Source organism: Equus przewalskii, chromosome 31, assembly GCF_037783145.1.
Source record: "Equus przewalskii isolate Varuska chromosome 31, EquPr2, whole genome shotgun sequence".
NCBI lineage: Eukaryota > Metazoa > Chordata > Mammalia > Perissodactyla > Equidae > Equus > Equus przewalskii.
This window is the reverse complement of record NC_091861.1, coordinates 8,280,712-8,300,732: the sequence shown is the minus strand read 5'-3', so window position 1 is coordinate 8,300,732 and position 20,021 is coordinate 8,280,712. Positions and strand designations below refer to the sequence as shown.

Genomic DNA, 20,021 nt, shown 5'->3' with positions numbered 1-20,021 from the left:
GCCAAGTGGTTAAGTTTGTGCACTCTGCTTTGGCAGCCCAGGGTTTCTCCAGTTTGGATCTTGGACGCGGACATGGCACCGCTCATCAAGCCATGCTGAGGCAGCATCCCACATGCCACAACTAGAAGGACCCACAGCTAAAAATATGCAACTATGTAGTTGGGGGCTTTGGGGAGAAAAAGGAAAAATAAAGTCTTTAAAAAAAGAAAAAGAAAGATTAAAAAAAAATCAAGCCAAAGAGATAAATTTTGGGTTGGCAAATTCTGCTACCCCACAAGCCCTTTGAAATTTAGTTTTCATGGTGCCTCTTTAGTCCAGGTCACAAAGGAAAGCGCTTCAGTATACTGATTCACACTAAAAGGGTTGTAATTAAATGGAGCAGTAAGCTGCATTCCATTACTATACATCTTTGCTAACTCTTCTCAAGAGAATTCCTCTGGAATTTCAAAGGTGACTCTTCTTTTCTTTTCTCTCGCCTTTGGTGGTGCCACTTTCTCTCACCCTATTCATAGCAGTCCAGGAAGTAAAATAAATTCAAAGGTAAAACTATATTTACAACAGTGAGAGAGAATTTGGGAATACAAACTTTATACATAGAGATACACACATATAAACTCAGAATACAATGTATATACATATGTGTAAATCTATGTCTGTATATATAATATATATGTATTTGTATATGTATACATATATGTTTTTTAGATAAGTCACAAATTCAGGCAGGCTTTTAAGTTTTTTCTGGACACGCCCATCATTACTTTCTTTTAATTCAAGTTTTCTGCTTTTCAGCCCAGACTCTTCTTGATATAATTATTCATGTTTATCCATATCACTTCTATCCTCCAATTTTTTTTTTGACATCTGGTAAAATAATCTTTCCATTAAGTGCACAGGAGCAATTCTTTTTCCATCTCCACACCCGCCACCCCCTCCACTCACTTGTCTAGCATCTCTCAGGTCTCTATGTGCCCTTCTTCATTTCCCTCCTTAGGGCTACTCTTTGGTGATGCTTCAGACCCCTCTTGTACCTAGTTCCTTTCACACAGACGCTAGACTCTCTCCTCCACTCTTCTATTGTTCTTGCTGTTCTTCCCTAACAGCCTGAGAAGCAGTTGATTATAGAGGTTACAGACACAGGCTCTGCCCACGTTCAAAGCCCAGCCCCTCCATTTTTGAGCTGTGGAACCTTGGGCAAGTGACTCCTCTGTCTCAGTTTCCTCACCTCTAAAGAAAGAGTATTAATTGTATCTACCTCATAGGACTTGTGGTCAGAATTAATGGCACTAATTTGTGTAGTGTTCAGAATAGTTTCTGACATATAGGAAGTGCTCAATAAATGAAAGCTATCATAATATTGAAAAGAACTAGACCTTATATCTACATTTCAAATACAGCAGTGGTTTGGCAGAAAAGGCCTGAAATCTAGAGTTAGACCTGGGTTTGACTTCTAAATCAGTCTTTTGTTACTCTGGGCACTTCTTACTCGACTTGCAAAACCGTTCCAAGTCTGTGTCCACTGCACTTTCTCTGCCCCCCAGACGCCATGCCCTGGTGTTCCCTACCTCAGTGACTGGCATTACCACCCACGCCTCCATCTGTGTTAGGAATCTGAGCATCTCACCCCCAGGTTCTAGCCAGAACGCAGCACAGTCTCTATTGCCTCTCCTTTTCACCTATGGGTCACTTCCCAGCTCACTCCTGGCCTCCTTCAGGATTCAGCTCATGCCTCTTCTCTCTTGGTGGCGTTTTCTGATCAACACCACACGTTTTCAGGTTAATTGTTCTTTCTTTATATTCTTATAGGACTAAGGGCTTTTCCTGTCATAGAATTATAATGTAATTGCCTATCTCTCTCCCTAACCTATCAGTTCCACACAAAGTCTTTTTTTTTAAATCCCTACCTAAATCTCCAGAATTTAACATTCTCCTTTTCTCCCAATTAGTGCTGGATCAATCTATCTGAGGTGAATGAAGGAAGGAAGGAATGCAGAGACTTTGCTAAAATAACTGTGTAAGGAAAGCTAATTCCTGTCCCAGGAGAAATCCCTAAACTCCCTTCCTATAAATGCCACCTGCAATTTGGTCTTAAGACTTTGCTAGATGGAGGAATAGATGTAGAGGCATAGAAAATGAGCAGGCAAATACTTACGGAAACAGGTCTTGCTCTGGCAGAAGTCAGCCTATGGCAACAAGAACAGCTACAAAACCCAAACTAGAGACATATTAACCAAGCCTTCCTTAAGGATATAAGGATGTAAATTATTCCTTTAAGAATGTTGGTTTATACAATACCATTTAATCAATTGGTTGGCTGGTTAGCTTTTAAAAAAATAATCTGATAACTCTAATAATAGTTACCACTTAGAATATTCCAGGCACTGTTTTTAAAAGCTTTACATATCATTACTTATTTTAATCTCCATAACATCCGTTCCAGGTAGGGATGTCGTTAGCCCGTTATTAGCCTCACTTTATAGATGAAGAAACTGAGGCAGAGAGAGGCTAGGAACTTGCCCAATGTTACATAGCTAGTTAAATGGTGGAGTCATTATTCAAAGCCAGGATATCTGACTCCAGATATTCTCTTAACCATCATGTTATACTGACCCTCAACCTTCCTTTAGCCAGTTGCTAAACACCTTCTGAGTGCCTGTTAGGAATTTCCAGTACCCGACACCAAGTGAGCTAAGTGCTAGGGCCTACATGGAACTAGTGTGGGCCCTGCCTCCACGTACCTTACAACCTGACAGGTGCAATACATTTCTGTAAGTGCTGTGACATACCTGTGTACATGCCACATTGGTGGAACAAAGGAAGAAAGAGTAATTTTCTGTACCTGGTTTTAGGGGAGAGGGAAATGGTCAGACTTCAAAGAGGAGATAGTCCATGACCTTGTGTAAAAGCTAGGCAAGGGTTTGCCAAGTGAACCAGGAAAGCAGGTGAAGAAGCTTGCGGATCTATGGTGGTAATTAACAATTGATTAAGGGAAGATTCTTTGTTTCAGATTGTTGGTGAGACCTCAAGATATTATTCCCACAGCAGAGGTTTTTAACCTGGGGCCCATAGACCCTCAAAGAGTCTTTAGATAGAACTGTATTTCAATGTTTGGTTTCCTTTGTAATTCTTGTATTTTATTATATGCATTTTAAAATAGTATTCTGAGAAGGGGTCCACAGGTTTCACTGCCAAAAGGGGCCCATGGCATAAAAAAGGTTAAGAACCCCTGAGGCCTAGATCTATTATCCCAAGAGCTTCTCTGATACGGATATATTGCATTAGTTTTGATAACAAGTAGAAATGTGCTATTAACAGATACTATTAAATTATCATCTTACAATAGATTCAATGGACCAAAGAAAAACTGATGAATGATGCAACTGTATTTGTGGATTTCTTGGATATAAACAAATCTCATAGAAAAAAGATCTATCAGAATACTGATGACTATAGTAAACTTGCCAGTGTACTTAATGAATTCCAAATGAAGTTGAATTCAACATCTTTGGAGGTAAAGATGTATACTATATATAAAAATATAAGGAGTACTGTATATGTATATATATATATATTTATACATGCACACATATATATGTATATACATATACATGTATATCAAATCAAATATTTTAAGGTGTGTATGTGTTTGAGAGAGAGATCAGGAAAAAAGCGTGCCCTCAGATTTTAAAACAAACCATTAGAAATACAATTTTTTATTGTTTCATCTTATTTTGTCTCATTTAACAACGTATAATTTTAAAAACAAGCAGCACAGCTGAGGCTGTAGGGAGTTGAATGATTAGAGTTAGTGGAATTAAGAATTGCAAGAGAGGGGCTGACCCCATGGCCAAGTGGTTGAGTTTGCGTGCTCCACTTCAGTGGCCCAGGATTTCACCAGTTTGGATCCTGGGCGCCGACATGGCACTGCTCATCAGGCCATGCTGAGGCAGCATCCCACATGCCACAACTAGAAGGACCCACAACTAAAATATGCAACTATGTACTGAGGGGATTTACGGAGAATAATCAGGAAAAAAAAAAGAAGATTGGCAACAGTTGTTAGCTCAGGTGCCAATCTTTAAAAAAAATAAAGAATTGCAAGAGAGAGTGTGGCAACAGGATCCAGAGTAGCAACAAGGAGCGACAAAATGGATGTGACTCTTTTATATCTTTCCCATTGATGTTGTGGGCAGAGGTGTGTTGGAACAGAGACACCCACAAAATCACGGATGCCATAAAACAATTTCCTAAGACTCTTCCTCCCACCACTTGTTCTACCCCAAGACAGAGCAATAGAAAAGCACCCTAGATGCCGTTGCTCTCCTCTTCATTCTCTTCTCTCAAGCCTATGACCCCCTTAACCCTGCTCACCAGAATATTGGCATAGGAACAATCCTCATTGTGCAGATTTATTTTCCATAAATGTAAACCAGTTTACTGGGTCTAGATTACTGGATTACTAGAATAATAATTCTCACTCCTGTATCCTTGTATGTAAAACCACAATAAACATTAGATTTTTCTGTGCCTGTAATCAGTTTATTTGTCCCATCTCCTTTGCTAGACTTCTCATTCCATGGTGTTCTTTAAGGAAGCCATAGAACACATCACAAGAGCTACGAGGGTCCTTCGACAACCAGGGAGTCACATGTTACTGGTAAGATTTAAATTTTTCAAATGTTTTTAAGTTTGTGAAATAAAAATTAAGGAAATCCAATGAAATCTACTTTGCTGACAAAAGTTTTATTTATCCAGCTTTTCATTTATGAATGCTTGCAGTCATTGAGTCACAGGACAAGATCCTTGGCCTTTCTAGAATTTGCATAAGAAATTCATCAACACAAAAAAATGGTATTTGTTTTCAGAAGGCATTTGATGTGAATAAAAGTGATGGGTCTGGCACCATCTCTAGCATATCCTCAGCATTAATGCAGTATCTGTGCAGGTGGATCTGGACTTTGAAAATAGTACACTTAGTTGAATGTTGATTTAGAAATGTGAGTCTTTGCACAAAGTTTTACTTCTCATGAAAACAAATGGCAATTAAATCTTTGGAAAATCCCCAAATATCTTGAATAGAGAAAAGCTTTCAGAAGGCTAAATAAAATCCAACATATTTAGCCAATTATGTGAATCACATTATTTATGACTATTTTGTTATTATTTAATGACTATTATTTAGTTATTGTATACTTTATAACTATTTACTTAGTTCACACCACTTTTTTCCAGAAAGTGCTTTTTTTGCATTCAAAATAAGTAGAGCATTATTTAAACAGTATTTTATTTAAACAGACATGTACAAGACTAATTAAAAGGAATTAAAAATTGGAAAGTAGAATTAAAGGGAGGGGCCAGCCCCGTGGCCGAGCAGTTAAGTCCGCACACTCTGCTGCGCTGGGCCGGGGTTTCGCCGGTTCAGATCCTGGGGACAGACGTGGCACTGTTCGTCAGGCCACGTTGAGGCGGTGTCCCACATGACACAACTAGAAGGATGTGCAACTAATGTATACAACTATGTACCAGGGGGATTTAGGGAGATAAAGCAGGAAAAAAAAAGAATTAAGGGGAAAAAATACAAAAGCAAGTCTTGCCACCGCCAAAACTATTCCTTATCTAACCTTTCCTAGCCCAGAACGGCACCACCACATATTCTGCTCTAACCAGAGGTCTGGGAGCCCCTCACTCTTGACACTTTTCTGTCACGCCCCACATTCCATCCACCAGTAAGTCCTGGAAATACAATTTCCAAAATGTATTTCAAATCTGCCCACTTCTCTACATCTCAACTGCCACTGCCCTATTCAAGCCACTATCATCTCTACCTGGACTACTGCAGAAGCCTTCTCTGCTCTCCTTGCTAAAATAGCATGCCCCTTTCCCTCCTCTCAGTCCCTGTCACTTTATCTCTTTACTTTGCCTTATTTTTCTTCCTAGTCCTTAGCAGTATCTGATCTTACCTATTAATTTTTCATTTATTTATTATCTGTCTCCACATTTAGAACATAAACTCTATCAGAGCTATGATTTTTCTTTGTCTTATTTCAATTAGTAACATTATTTTTCTATTCCCAAAGGGTATAAACTCACCACAAAGTGAGTCTTTCTTTTCTAATAACAAGTAAGTTTACAACAAGTTCTCAATTCTAAAATTTCTGAGAATGCGTTCAGAGCAATTTTTTTTTAGAGATTGCCACCTGAGCTAACAACTGTTGCCAATCTTCTTTTTTTTTCTGCTTTTTTTCTCCCCAAATCCCCCAGTACATAATTGTATCTTTTAGTTGTGGGTTCTTCTAGTTGTGACATGTGTGAACTGGCAAAACCCTGGGCCGCCAAAGCAGAGCGCACAAACTTAACCACTCAGCCATGGGGCCGGCCCCTCAGAGCAATTTTATTAAAGCCTAACATTCAACTAGAAACTTGCCTTAATAATTTCTCTACAGATGTTTTCTCATGAACATATCTGTCCTTTCAGAGCCCCTATTAAAAATACAAAGTAAAACATGGAAAGTCCCTGCTTCATCTCTGATCCTATGACTGTTTTGCCCAAATAAACATCATAGATAGATCTTTACCCTGGGTCAAGCTAAAACTGGAGTTCGACTTTGGAAAACAATAGTATGACTGGAAGCTGACCTGGAGTATGGAGCTTGGGCAGGGAGAAGCAGCTGGAGGGAGAAGAGTGGCTTGCTAAAGAACATTTAAAACAAATCTTTAAAATGAAGCAAATGATCATAATCTAGATCAGTCAGTTCAAATGAGATTATTAGTTGAATAGATAAGGAAATAAAAAGGAATTTATACATGACTTTTTAAAAGTAAATATTACTTAGTTCCACTGGATTGTAGTGTTGAACTACCAGAGCAAGAGAATAAGCAAACTAGTATGTCAGTTTAAGGCACTGGTTTAAAAGATGGTTGCAGGTAAATCCATTAGGTAGATGTTCAGTTTCCACACACACACAAAAAAATCACAGAACATGAAAAGAGATAGGAAAGTGTGAACTCTACACATGGGAAAAAAGCAGTCAATACAAACTATCATGAAGGGAATTCAGATGTTGTGCATGACAGACAAAGACTTCAAAGCAACTTTTATAATATATTCAAAGAACTAAAGGAAGCCATATTTAAAGAATTAAAGAAAGTATGTGACTCTCTGACTCATTAAATAGAGATAAAAAGAGAAATTATTTTACAAAATTTAATTTCTGGAGTTGAAAAGTATAATAAATGAGGTGAAAAATTCACTAGAGGGGATGAACATCAAATTAAAACTGGCAGAAGAAAGAATTCATGCACTTGAAGATAGATCGAGAAAAATTATCCAGTCTGAAGAAGGGAAACAAAAATGAATGACAGGAAAAACCAAAACCTTAAAGATCTGTGCGACACCATCAAGTGTACAAAATGTACCAAAATATGCATAATGGGAATCTCAGAAAGAAAGGAGAAATAGAAAAGTGCAGAAAAAATTTTGCAGAAATAATGTCCAAGACATTCGTCTTTACATCTAAGAAGTTCAATGATAGTTCAAGAAATTTCAAATTGATAAACACAGGTAGATCCACACCTAGTCACATCATAGGCAAACTATTCAAAGACAAAGAGAAAACCATAAAGGCAGCAAGAGAAAAACAACTTATCATGTATTGGGAAATCTCAATAAAATTAACAGCTGACATCATCAGACAAAATGGAGATAAGAAAGCAGTGGGCTGATGTATTCAAAGTGATGAAAGAAAAAAAAGTCAATATTTCTCTCTCTCTCTCTTTTTTTTTTTTAAAGATTGGCACCTGAGCTTACAACTGTTGCCAATCTTCTTTTTTTTTTTTTCCTGCTTTTTCTTCCCAAATCCCCCAAGTACATGGTTGTATATTTTAGTTGTGGGTCCTTCCAGCTGTGGCATGTGGAACGCCACCTCACCGTGGCCTAATGAGCAACAGCATGTCCACACCCAAGATCCGAACCAGCAAAACCCCGGGCCACTGAAGCAAAGCACACAAACTTAACCACTCAGCCACTGGACCGGCCCCTGTCAATATTTCTATATTTAGTAAAACTATCCCTCAAAAAATGAAGGTAAAATAAAGACATTCTCAGGTAAACAAAGACAAAGCATGTGTTGCTACCTTATAAGAAATACTAAAGGAAATATTTCAGGCTAAGAGAGACTGACATCAGATGGTAACTTGAATCCACATGTAGAATAAAGAGTACCAGTAAGACTAATTACATAATTAAATATAAAAAACAATATATTAACAGCTAACATTATATTTAATAGTGAAATACTAAAAGCTTTTCCTCTAAGGTCAGGAACAAGACAAGGATGCCCACTCTCACCACTCTTATTCAACATAGCATTGGAAGTCCTAGCTACAGCAATCAGACAAGAAAAAGAAATAAAAGCATACAAATTGGGAAGGAAGAAGTAAAACTGTCACTATTTGCAGATGACATGCTATATATAGAAAACCCTAAAGATTCCACCAAAAAACTGTTAAAGCTAATAAATGAATTCAGTAAAGTTGCAGGATACAAAATAAATATACAGAAATCAGGGGCTGGCCCCATGGCCCAGTGGTTAAGTTTGGTGGCCTGGGATTTTGCTGGTTTGGCTCCTGGGCACACACCTAACACTGCTCACCAGGCCATGCTGAAGTAGCATCCCACATAGCACAACTAGAAGGACCTACAACTAGAATATACAACTATGTACTGGGGGGCTTTGGGGAGAAGAAGAAAACGAAAAGAGATTGGCAACAGATGTTAACTCAGGGCCAATCTTTAAAAAAAAAAATCAATTTCATTTCTACACACTAACAATGAACTATCAGAAAGAGAAAATAAGAAAACAATCCCGTTTACAATTACAGCAAAAAGAATGAAATACCTAGGAATAAATTTAACCAAGGAGGTGAAAGACCTATACACTGAACACTATAAGACATTGATGAAAGAAATTAAAAACGACACAAATAAATGGAAAGGCATACCATGCTAATGGATTGGAATAATTAATATTGTTAAAGAATCCATACTACCCAAAGCAATCTATAGATTTAATGTAATCCCTATTAAAATACCAATGGCATTTTTCACAGAACTAGAACAAATAATCCTAAAATTTGTATGGAACCACAAAAGACCCTGAATAGTGAAAGCAATCTTGAGAAAAAAGAACAAAGCTAGAGGTATCATGCTCCCTGATTTCAAACTATGCTACAACGCTATATGTAATCCAAACAGTATGGTACTGGCATGAAAACAGACACACAGATCAATGGAACAGAATAGAGAGCCCAGAAATAAACCTATGCCTAAATGGTCAGTTAACCTATGACAAAGGAGACAAAAATACACAATGGGGAAAAGATAGTCTCTTCAATAAATGGTGTTGGGAAAACTGGACAGATACATGCAAAAGAATGAAACCGGACCACTTTCTTACACCATATAAAAAAATAACCTCAAAATGGATTAAAGAATTAAATGTAAGATCTGAAACCATAAAACTCCTAGAAGAAGACGTAGGCAGTAAACTCTTTGACATCGGTCTTAGCAATATTTTTTAGATATGTCTGCTCAGGCAAAGACAATAAATGGGACTATGTCAAACTAAAAAGCTTTTGCACAATGAAGGAAACTATCAACAAAACAAAAAGGCAACCTATTGAATGGGAGAATATATTTGCAAATTATATATTCAATAAGATGTTAATACCTAAAGTATATAAAAGAACTCTTACAACTCAATATTTAAAAAAAATAATAATATGATTAAAAAATGGGCAGAGGACCTGAATAGACATTTTTCCAAAGAAGACACATGGATGGCCAACAAGTATATGAAAAGGTGTTCAGCATCACTAATCATCAGGGAAGTGCAAACCAGAACCACCATGAGACATCACCTCACACTTGTCAGAATGACTATTATCAAAAAGATGACAAATACCAAGTGTTGGTAAGAATGTGGAGAAAATGGAACCTTTGTGCACTGTTGGTGGGAATGTAAATTGGGCAATCACTATGGAAAACAGTATAACAGTTCCTCAAAAAATTAAAAATAGAACTACCATATAATCCAGCAATACCACTTCTGGGTATTTATCTGAAGAAAAGCAAGACAGTAATTCAAAAAGATATGTGCACCCCTATGTTCTTTGCAGCGTTATTTACAATAGACAAGATATAAAAGCAATCTAAGTGTCCATTGGTGATGAATGGATAAAGAAGATGTGGTGTATATATATATATATATATATGGTGGAATATTACTCAAGCCTAAAAAAAGAACAAAATCCTCACATTTGCAGCAACTTGGATGGACATAGAGGGTATTATGCTAAGTGAAATAAGCCAGAGAAAGAAGATGATTTCACTTGTATGTGGAATCTAAAAAAACAAACAAATGAAACAAAACAGAAACAGACTCATAGATACAGAAAACAAATTGGTGGTTGCTACAGGTGTTGGGGCTGTGGGGAAAGGTGAAATAGGTGAAATGGATAAGAGGTACAAACTTCCGGTCATAAATAAATAAGCCATGGGGATGTGATATACAGCATAGGGAATATAGTCAACAATATTGTCATAACTTTGTATAATGACAGATGGTTGCTAGTCTTATCAGGACGATCATTTTGTAATGTAAATAGATGTCAAATCACTGTTGTACATCTCAAAAAAATAAAAATACATGTAGAGCTGGCCCCGTGGCCGAGTAGTTATGTTTGCGCACTCTGCCTTGGTGGCCCAGGGTTTCACCAGTTCGGATCCTGGGTGCGGACATGGCATGGTTCATCAGGTCATGCTGAGGCGGCAGCCCACATAACATAACTAGAAGCACTCACAACTAGAATATACAACTATGTACCCAAGGGCTTTGGAGAGAAGAAGAAGAAGGAAAAAAAGAAGATTGGCAACAGGTGTTACCTCAGGTATCCATCTTTTTTAAAAAATACATATAGTTTAACTCAAAAAAAAAAGAATAGAGGGAGTTCAAGCCTGGATCTTTGTGGGATAAAAAGAAACATGCAGGGGCTGGCCCCGTGGCCGAGTGGTTAAGTTCGCGCGCTCTGCTGCAGGCGGCCCAGTGTTCCGTTGGTTCGGATCCTGGGCGCGGACATGGCACTGCTCGTCGGACCACGCTGGGGCGGCGTCCCACATGCCACAACTAGAAGGACCCACCAAGAAGAATATACAACTATGTACCGGGGGGCTTTGGGGAGAAAAAGGGAAAAAATAAAATTTTTAAAAAAAAATAAAAAAGAAACATGCAGTGAGTTACTGCTTCACACCCACGAGGATGGCGATAATAAAAAAGACAGTTAACAAGCGTTGGAAGGATGTGGAAAAACTGGAACCCTCATACACTGCTGATGCTAAAATGGTGCAGCCTCTTTGGAAAACAGTCAGGCAGTTTCTCAAAATGTTAAACATAGAGTTACCATATAACCCAGAAATTCCTCTCCTAAGTATATACCCAAGAGAACAAATGTCCACACAAAAACTTGTACATGTTCATACCAGAATTATTCATATTAGCTAAAAATGGAAACAACCCAACATTCATCAACTGATGAATGGATAAACAAAACGTTATCCATACAGTGGAATATTATTCAACATGCTACAGCATGGATGACCGTTGAAAACTTAATGCTAAGTGAAAGAGGCCAGACACAAATGCCACGTATTTTATGATTCCGTTTATATGAAATGTGCAGAATGAGTAAATTTATAAAGACAGAAGGTAGGTTAGTGATTGCCAGGGGGTGGGAGGAGGAGGGAATGGGGAGTGATTGCTTTCTGTTTGGAGTGCTGAAAAAGTTCTGGAACTAGACAGTGGTGATGCTCGCACAACCCTATGAATATACTATAAAACATTGAATTGTATACTTTACATGGGTGAATTGTATGGTAAATCTCAAAAAGCTGTCTAAAAAAAGAAAAAGACAATGTGGCTTCTGACTTGCTCCTCCTGTCTTCTGGATCACTTACTCTGGAGAAAGCCAGCTGCCATGTTGGAAAAAAGTCCATGTGGTGAGGAACTGAGATTTCCAGTCAACAACCATGTTGACTGGAGTACATCGTCTTGAAAGCAGATCCTTCCATACCAGTCAAGCCTTCAGATGACTGCAGCCCTGGCTGGTGTAGTGACTGTAATCTCATGAGGTACCCTGAGCCAGAACCACCAGCTACACCATTCCTGGGGGTTCCTGACCCTCAGACCGTGTGAGAAGATAGGTATTTGTTGCTCTAAGTAATTTGTTATGCAGCAATAGACATATTCTTAAGTGAAAAAGCAAGTGGCAGGGCCTGCCTGGTGGCACAGCGGTTAAGTTCACGTACTCCACTTTGGCTGCCCAGGGTTTGCCAGTTCAGATCCTGGGCACAGACCTACACACCATTCATCAAGCCGTGCTGTGGCAGGTGTCCCACATACAAAATAGAGGAAGATGGACACAGATGTTAGCTCAGGGCCAAACTTCCTCAGAAAAAAGAGGAGGATTGGCAGCAGATGTTAGCTCAGGGCTAATCTTCCTCAAAAAAAAAGCAAGTGGCAAAACATTATGCACACAATGATTTCTTTTTTTGTTTAAAATTCTTCTGTTCGTATGCTCGAAAAAATCACAGATAATGCTATCTCTAGGTGGAGATATTATTTACATTTTTTCCTTTTAATGTCTCTTTATTTTCCTACTTTTTCTACAGTGAATCTCTCTGTTTCTCTAATAAAAAGCAATTGAAGTTTTAAAAAGACAGTGTATTAATTTTCCACTGCCTGTGAAACAACTTACCACAAGTATGGCAACTTAAACAACACAAATTTATTTTATCCTTTTGCATGTCCAAAGTATGACATGGATGTCACTGGGCTAAAACTGAAGGTGTGGGCCGTCCTTTCTGGAGGCTCTAAGGGAGGATCTGTTTCCATGCATTTTCCAGATTCTAGAGGCTGCCTCCAGCCCTTGGCTCATGACCCCCTTTCTCCATCTTCAAATCCGGCAACATGGCATCTCACTAATTCTTCATCAGTCATCACACATCTCTCTCTCTCTCCCTCTCTGTCTCTCTGATCACAGCCAGGAAAGATTCCCTGCTTTTTAAGGACTTATATGATTAGATTGGATCCAACCAGATAATCCAAAATAATCTCCCCATTTCAAGATCCTTAATCACATTGGTAATGTCTCTTTTGCCATATAAGGTAATATATTCACAGGTTCCAGGGCCCACAACATGGACATATTTAGGGGTGGAGTGTCAAGGATATTATTCTGCCTACCACAGACAGTATAAGTATATTTTTCTTTTTTTCTCTTAACTGCTTTAAAAGACAGTTGCATAAAACAATAATAATAAAACTATTGTTAGCCTGATAACATAAAGATTTAGTATATATAGTAATAAATAGTGCAAAAAAGGAGGGAGGAAATGGAGCAGTATCGGAGCAAACTTTTTATATTTTACTGGAATTAAGTTAATATTAATCTGGAGTAGATTGATAAATTAAAGTTACACTGTAATTCCTAAAGGAACCATCCAAAAAATAACTCAAAAATCCATAATAGAAACAACAAAGGAATTAAACTAGAGTTCTAGAAAACATTGATTTAACACAAAAGAATATAGTAAAGGAGAAACAAAAAGAAAAAAGAAATGAGACAAGTAGAAAAAAGCAATATGGCAGACATAAATCAATCACCACATTAAATATAAATGCTCTAAATGTTCCAATAAAAAGGCAGAAATTGTAGGACTGGATTTTAAAAGGAACAAAATCCAACTATATGCTGTCAAGAAGAGTCACATTTTAGATTCAAAGACACAAAGTGGTTGAAAATAAAAAGATGGAGAAAGATAATTCATGCAAACAGTTACCATAAGAGAATTGGAGTGGGTATACTAATATCAGACAAAATATACTCTCAGTTAAAAAAAGTATTCTGAGGGGGAAAAGACATGTTATAATGATAACAATGATGAATTAAAGCAATCGTTAACAAACTCTTCCAGAAAATAGAAGAGGGAATATTTCCCAGTGCGGCCAGTATCACTCTTCATACTGAAACTAGACAAAGACATCATGATAAAAGAAAACTACAGACCAATATCCCTTGTGAACATAGTTATAAAAATTTTGAACCCAATGTTAGCAAATCAAATGCAACAACATATAGGCATTATACACCATAACCAGTGAGATTTATCCCAGTAATACATGTTTGGTTTAACATCCAAAATCCATTAATATAATACACTATATTAATAGAGTAAAAGGCAAAAAATGCATGATCATCTTGATAGATGCAGAAAAAGTGTTTGATAAAATTGAACACTGTTTATGATTTTAAAAAAACTCAGCAAAAAGGAGTAGAAGAGAACTTCATCAACCTAAAAAAGGGAATCTATGAAAAACTTGTAGTTAACCTCATGCTTAATGGTGAAAACCTACATGTTTTTTCCCTAAGAATGGGAACAAAGTAAGAACGTTCTCTCACAATATCTATTTAACACTATTCTGGAGGTTCTAGCCAGTGCAATTAATCAAGAAAAAGAAAAAAAGGCATCCAGGTTGGAAAAAGAATAAGTAAAACTGTCTTTATTCATATTTCACATGATTCTTTTTATAGGAAATCCTAAGGACAAACCGCCCAATTAAAAATAGACACCTCACAAAAGCATATGAAACAATGCTCTATATAATTTGACATTAGCGAAAACAACAATGAGATACCACTGCACACCAATTAAAGTGACCAAAATCCAAAAAACTGACAATGAGAATTGCTACAGGTATACAGAGCAACAGGAACTCTCATTCATTTTTGGTGGGAATGCAAAATAGCACAGTCACGGTGGAAGACAGTTTGGCAGCTTCTTACAAAAGCTAAACATAGTCTTAAGCCTAGCAATTGTGCTCTTACATATTTACCTAACATATTTGAAAACTTATGTCCTCACAAAAATCTGCACATAAATGATTATAGCAACTTTATTCATAATTGCCAAAAACTGGAAGCAACCAAAATGTCCTTCAATATGTGAATAGATAAACAAACTGTGGTACACTGGGATATTATGCAGAGATAAAAAGAAATGAGATATGAAGTCATAAAAAGACATAGACAAGTCTTTAAGGCATATTGTTAAGTGAAAAAAGACAGCCTGGAAAGACTACATACTGTATGATTCCAACTATATGACATTCTGGAAAAGGCAAAACTATGGAGATGGTAAAAAGATTAGTAGTTGCCAAGCGTTTGGAGGGAGAAACGAAGGTGAAACACAAAAGATTTTTAGGGTGACAAAACTATTCTGTATGGTTCTGTATGATGAATATGTGGCACTATACATTTGTCAAAACCCACAGAACTTTACAGCACAAAGAGTGAACCTTAATGTATGCAGATTTTTAAAAATCATTTAGGAGGTCCAGGGATCCCAGGATGGAATACAGAATGTGAAAAAAATCAAATTGTGTTGCCAATGTATGACACAACCTCACTGAAGAGAGTGGGAGGAAAAGGCACTCACCTAAGGAACTTTGGAAATGAGTGGAGTCTCTAAGCTTAAAGGCAAAAGAAAGTGTACGTAAGCACTGTACTCTAGTTAATAAAGTAGTTCCTATGGGAGTCAGGTCAACCATTCTGATACCGCTATACATATGTACTGCAACTGGATCATTAAGTAAAGGATGGCAGATGATGGGAGCCAGTTTTCTCACTGTTGGAGTGGGATGTTATAGATAAACAAGGGGAAGAGGCTAGAATGACCTGTATAGTAATAGATTAGAGTTGAAGACATCAGTTGAACTTATGTTTAGTTTAATATAGATGGTTACATATAGAAATATTTATAGAAATGTGTATATGCAGGGTTAGCATGCAAACAAATTTCCTTGCTGTGTCTGCTGAGAGGGCCTAGAAACAGTGATACCCCAGTAGTAATGAGCACACCTAGCACCCATATCTTGGTTTCTAATACCATTCTTCAATAAAAGGAACCAGGGCTCCTTGGAAAAAATGGCTTATTATAAGGCTGGCACAAAAAACCTACTGTGTGAACATGGATTATCTTGTAGCACCAGAAAGGAAGTGTTAAAAAAAAAAAATCAAAATGATGAGAGTAGGTCAAAGGGACACAGGAGCCAACTAAAAGAGCTCCCCATGGCCATACCCGAAACAACCAAATAAATAAAGTAGTATGGGATTATAACCCAAAGTATATAGTAAATATCCATGAGTCCATAAATATTAATAAATTATTGAATAAATAAATAAATGGAGAAAAATAGACAAATTTCCCATAAAGAAGAATTCCAAATAATGTTATGTAGATACTTTGCCCTCAAGGAGTTGGAGCATAACTCCTTAACTGTGAGCTACTATTAGCGACTTTCTCCCAAGTACAGTATGGAAAGGGGGATAAAAAGAGCAACTTTACAATAGAGAAACTGACGAACACTGTCTCCTCTGGGTGAGCAAGGTCAGCATCATGAAAATAGCACTTTATCACTGTGGCCTTTCTCCCAAAAACACATAACCCTAGTCACTAAGAAAATCCCAACTGAGGAACATTTTACAAACTGCCTGACCAGTACTCTTTGCAACTGTCAAGGTCATCAAAAACAAAGAGAATCTGAAACTGTCACAGTCAAGAGGAGCCAAAGTGACAACTAAGTGTAATGTGGTATCTTGGATGGAATCCTGGAACAGAAAAAGCACATTAGATAAAAACTAAGGAAATCTGAATGAAGTATGGACTTTACTTAATAACATACCAACATTGTTTCATTAATGGTAATAAATGTATCATACTAAATAGAGGAATCTGGATGTGGGGTATATAAAAATCGTCTTTTACTATCTTGGCAATTTTATTGTAAATCAAAAACTCTTCTAAAATAAAATGTTTATTTTTTTAAATGGGCAAAAGATTTAGATAGATATTTCACCAAAGAAGATACATGAATGGCTAATAAACCCATGAAAAGATACTCAACATCATTAATCACTGGGGAAATGAAAATTAAAACCACACTGCGATACCACTACACACCCACTTAAATGACTGTCATCAAAAAGGTGCTCAATAACAAGTGTTGACAAGGATGTAGATAAACTGGAATTTTCACACATTACTGATGTGAATGTAAAATAGTACAACTACTTTGGAAAACAATTTGCCCATTCTTTATAAAGTTTAACATATATTTACTCTATAACTGAGCAATTCCATTCTTACGTATCTACACAAAAGAAAGTAAAACAAATGGCCACTCAAAGACTTGTACGCAAATGTTCATAGCAGCATTAGTATAATAGCCAGGAGGTGGAAACAATCCAAATGTCCATCAGGAGGTGAATAAACAAAATGTGGTATATCCATACAATAGAATACTGCTCAGCGATAAAGGGAATGATACACACAACGTGAAAGCACCTCAACACCATCATGGTAAGTGGAAAGTCATACACAAAAGACTTGGTATTGTGTAATTCCTTTTATAGGAAATGTCCAAAAAAGGCAAATATATAGAGACAGAAAGCATATTAATAGTTGCCTGGGACTGCAGGTTGGAATGAGGATTAACTGCAAACGGGCTTGAGGCATCTTGGGTGCTGGAAATCTTCTAAAAATGGATTGTAGTGATGGTTGCATGACTTAGTAAATTTACTAAAAATTATTGACTTGTACACTTAAAACAGGTATAGTCTTCAAAGTATACCTCAATAAGGCTGTTAAAAAAGGTAAAGCTCTGTCATCACTACCAAAGAGCTCTTATTAAGTGTTTATTGCTCAAAATAAATAGGAAAAGACCTATCTAAATTCTTATAAATGAAGAATGAAATATTGACAGTGGCGTAATGATGATTTATAAGCCTACCTTTGCTGTTCTGCCAGATTATGTTATCTTTCCAGTGAACTTATATATTTCAAGAGGATGTAAAGAGAAAAGATGAAAATTTTGAATGTGTATGAGTGCCTTATAACGCTTTGATAAAATACTTTAATTATGTTTAATATATCTTACAAAAAGATTATAAAAATAGTCTAAGATATTTTTGCTGTAAATTTCTAGCACATATAAATAAAAAACTATATATTGATAGATTTCCAGAACATATATAGGAATTACCTGTTGGATTTTTTTCTTCCAAAGATTGGAACAGATGGATGTGGAAAAGAAACTTGTACAACCTTGGCCTGTTACTTGACAGAAAACAGACTATACCGAGTGCCTACGTCTCACAATTATGCCTACACAGAATTCAAAGAAGACTTTAAAAAGGTGTTTATTCAAGCAGGATTAGAAGGGATCCCCACTGTTTTGATAGTTATGAATTTAAACCCAGATCAGGTAAGTGCTTTTTGTCTTTATTATTTGCTAATGTTTGATATTTAAGTAGCCCCCCAAAATTTAACATTTGAAAAGAAAATATTTATCTATAGTCCTATTAACCTATCCTATCAATTCTTTTCATTATTCTCTGTCCTTATCCAGTCATAACCCATAGAGTTTATATGTTTGTAATCATGCTGTAGATAATTTTGCACAAGCATTACAACAAAAGCATTCTCTATATCTTTATAATTTTCATTTTAATTGACAAATTGAAAGCAATTTATCTATGTAACTGAAGTCATCCATCTTCTATCTGAACTAGTTTTGTAATCTGTGTTTTTAAAAAAACGCTACCATCTGTATCCCCTCTCTGACCATGTAATCCAGTGTGCTCTCACAGCGCTGAGGCTTCTGGTTCTCTCCTCTATCCCTCGAATTTCCCATGTAGTTTATGACTTTCCTTACAGGATATACTTCATTTATATACAAACAAAAAATATTAATCACCCACCTTTTAAAAAATCTATTGTTTTGCATAAGTTATACACTTCTACAGCCAAAACATAATTAGGAGTACTATTTCAGATGGGATTTACTTCTTTGTGGCAAAGTGTCAAGGGAACATTGTTTGTTATCTATGATTCAGAAATGTATAGTTATTAGTATTGTTTCAGACTCTCATCTTGTTTTTTCTCCTAAAACTGGACCCCTCTCTCTAGAGTTGTGTTTTTCTTTCATGTCATATTTTAAGAGTAAATCCAAGTGCCATGTCATGTCTGCAGGACTCCATAATATCCAGTTTTTCTGCTATATATTCTCCCCTGCCAAAATTTAAATATCGTGCTCTATTGATCTGGTTGAGGTTTCTACCAGATGCTTTCTTTCTGGACTTCAGAATATGTAGTTTCTCCCATGCCAGGAGCCTAGTGCTCTAATTTAATAAATCATTTTTTAGAAAAGACTGTCAAGTCAGAGCTGATATGAACATGGCTCCTCTATTCCCATGTTGTTAAGGACTTCAAGCTCATTGGACTCCCTTCCACACTTTCCAGGTTTCTTCTGGCTACATTATTGCTTTCCATGTGAATCAAAAAAATAGTGTTATGATTTTGTTAAATTAACATTTGTTAAGTGGAGCACAGGGTCCCAGATGGTGAAATATGTTTCCACAAAAGACTACAAGTGAATTTGAAATAGAGAAGTTTATTACTCATAGGTCCCCCTGGAGGAAGTACACAGCACGCTTCCAGGGGCCACATGAGGACAGTCAAGGCAGGGTACACACAGAGAAAGGCAGGACCTGGGGCACATGCCTTTATTAGGGCACGTGGCTGGAGTGCTTTGGGTTTCCCAGGCTAGAGCTGGGTTGGTGAATTCAAACCCTAAGAGCGGGGTTTGGGTAAGCCCCACGGGGTCTCATCTAAAGGACACATAAAGCATACAGGCCCTGGGAGGCAGGGAGACTGTGATCACAAGGGCTGTTGGGGAAGTCATACCAGCAACTTAGATTGGCTGTGACTCTGTGGGCTGTTATCTGGGGCATGCGCTTGCGTGAGGGGCTGGTGTCGGTTTAAGGACCCCCACAGGTCGCTTGGCCAAACAAAATGGATGCTGAGGGAGCAATGCTGTGGAGTACCTTAGCTGAACTCTCGACAAGTG

The 20,021-nt window shown here is 37.2% G+C and overlaps 1 protein-coding gene across 1 annotated transcript in view; it reads left to right on the top strand.

Annotated features, from left to right (window-relative positions):
• The window catches only part of DNAH14 (dynein axonemal heavy chain 14), a 417,787-nt gene that overhangs the window by 295,826 nt on the left and 101,940 nt on the right, over positions 1-20,021 (top strand). Inside the window, exons 54-56 of the mRNA XM_070602297.1 lie at positions 3,344-3,511; positions 4,565-4,657; positions 18,180-18,377. Of these exons, the coding sequence (XP_070458398.1) occupies positions 3,344-3,511; positions 4,565-4,657; positions 18,180-18,377 (459 nt within the window). The remainder of the gene's footprint in view (positions 1-3,343; positions 3,512-4,564; positions 4,658-18,179; positions 18,378-20,021) is intronic.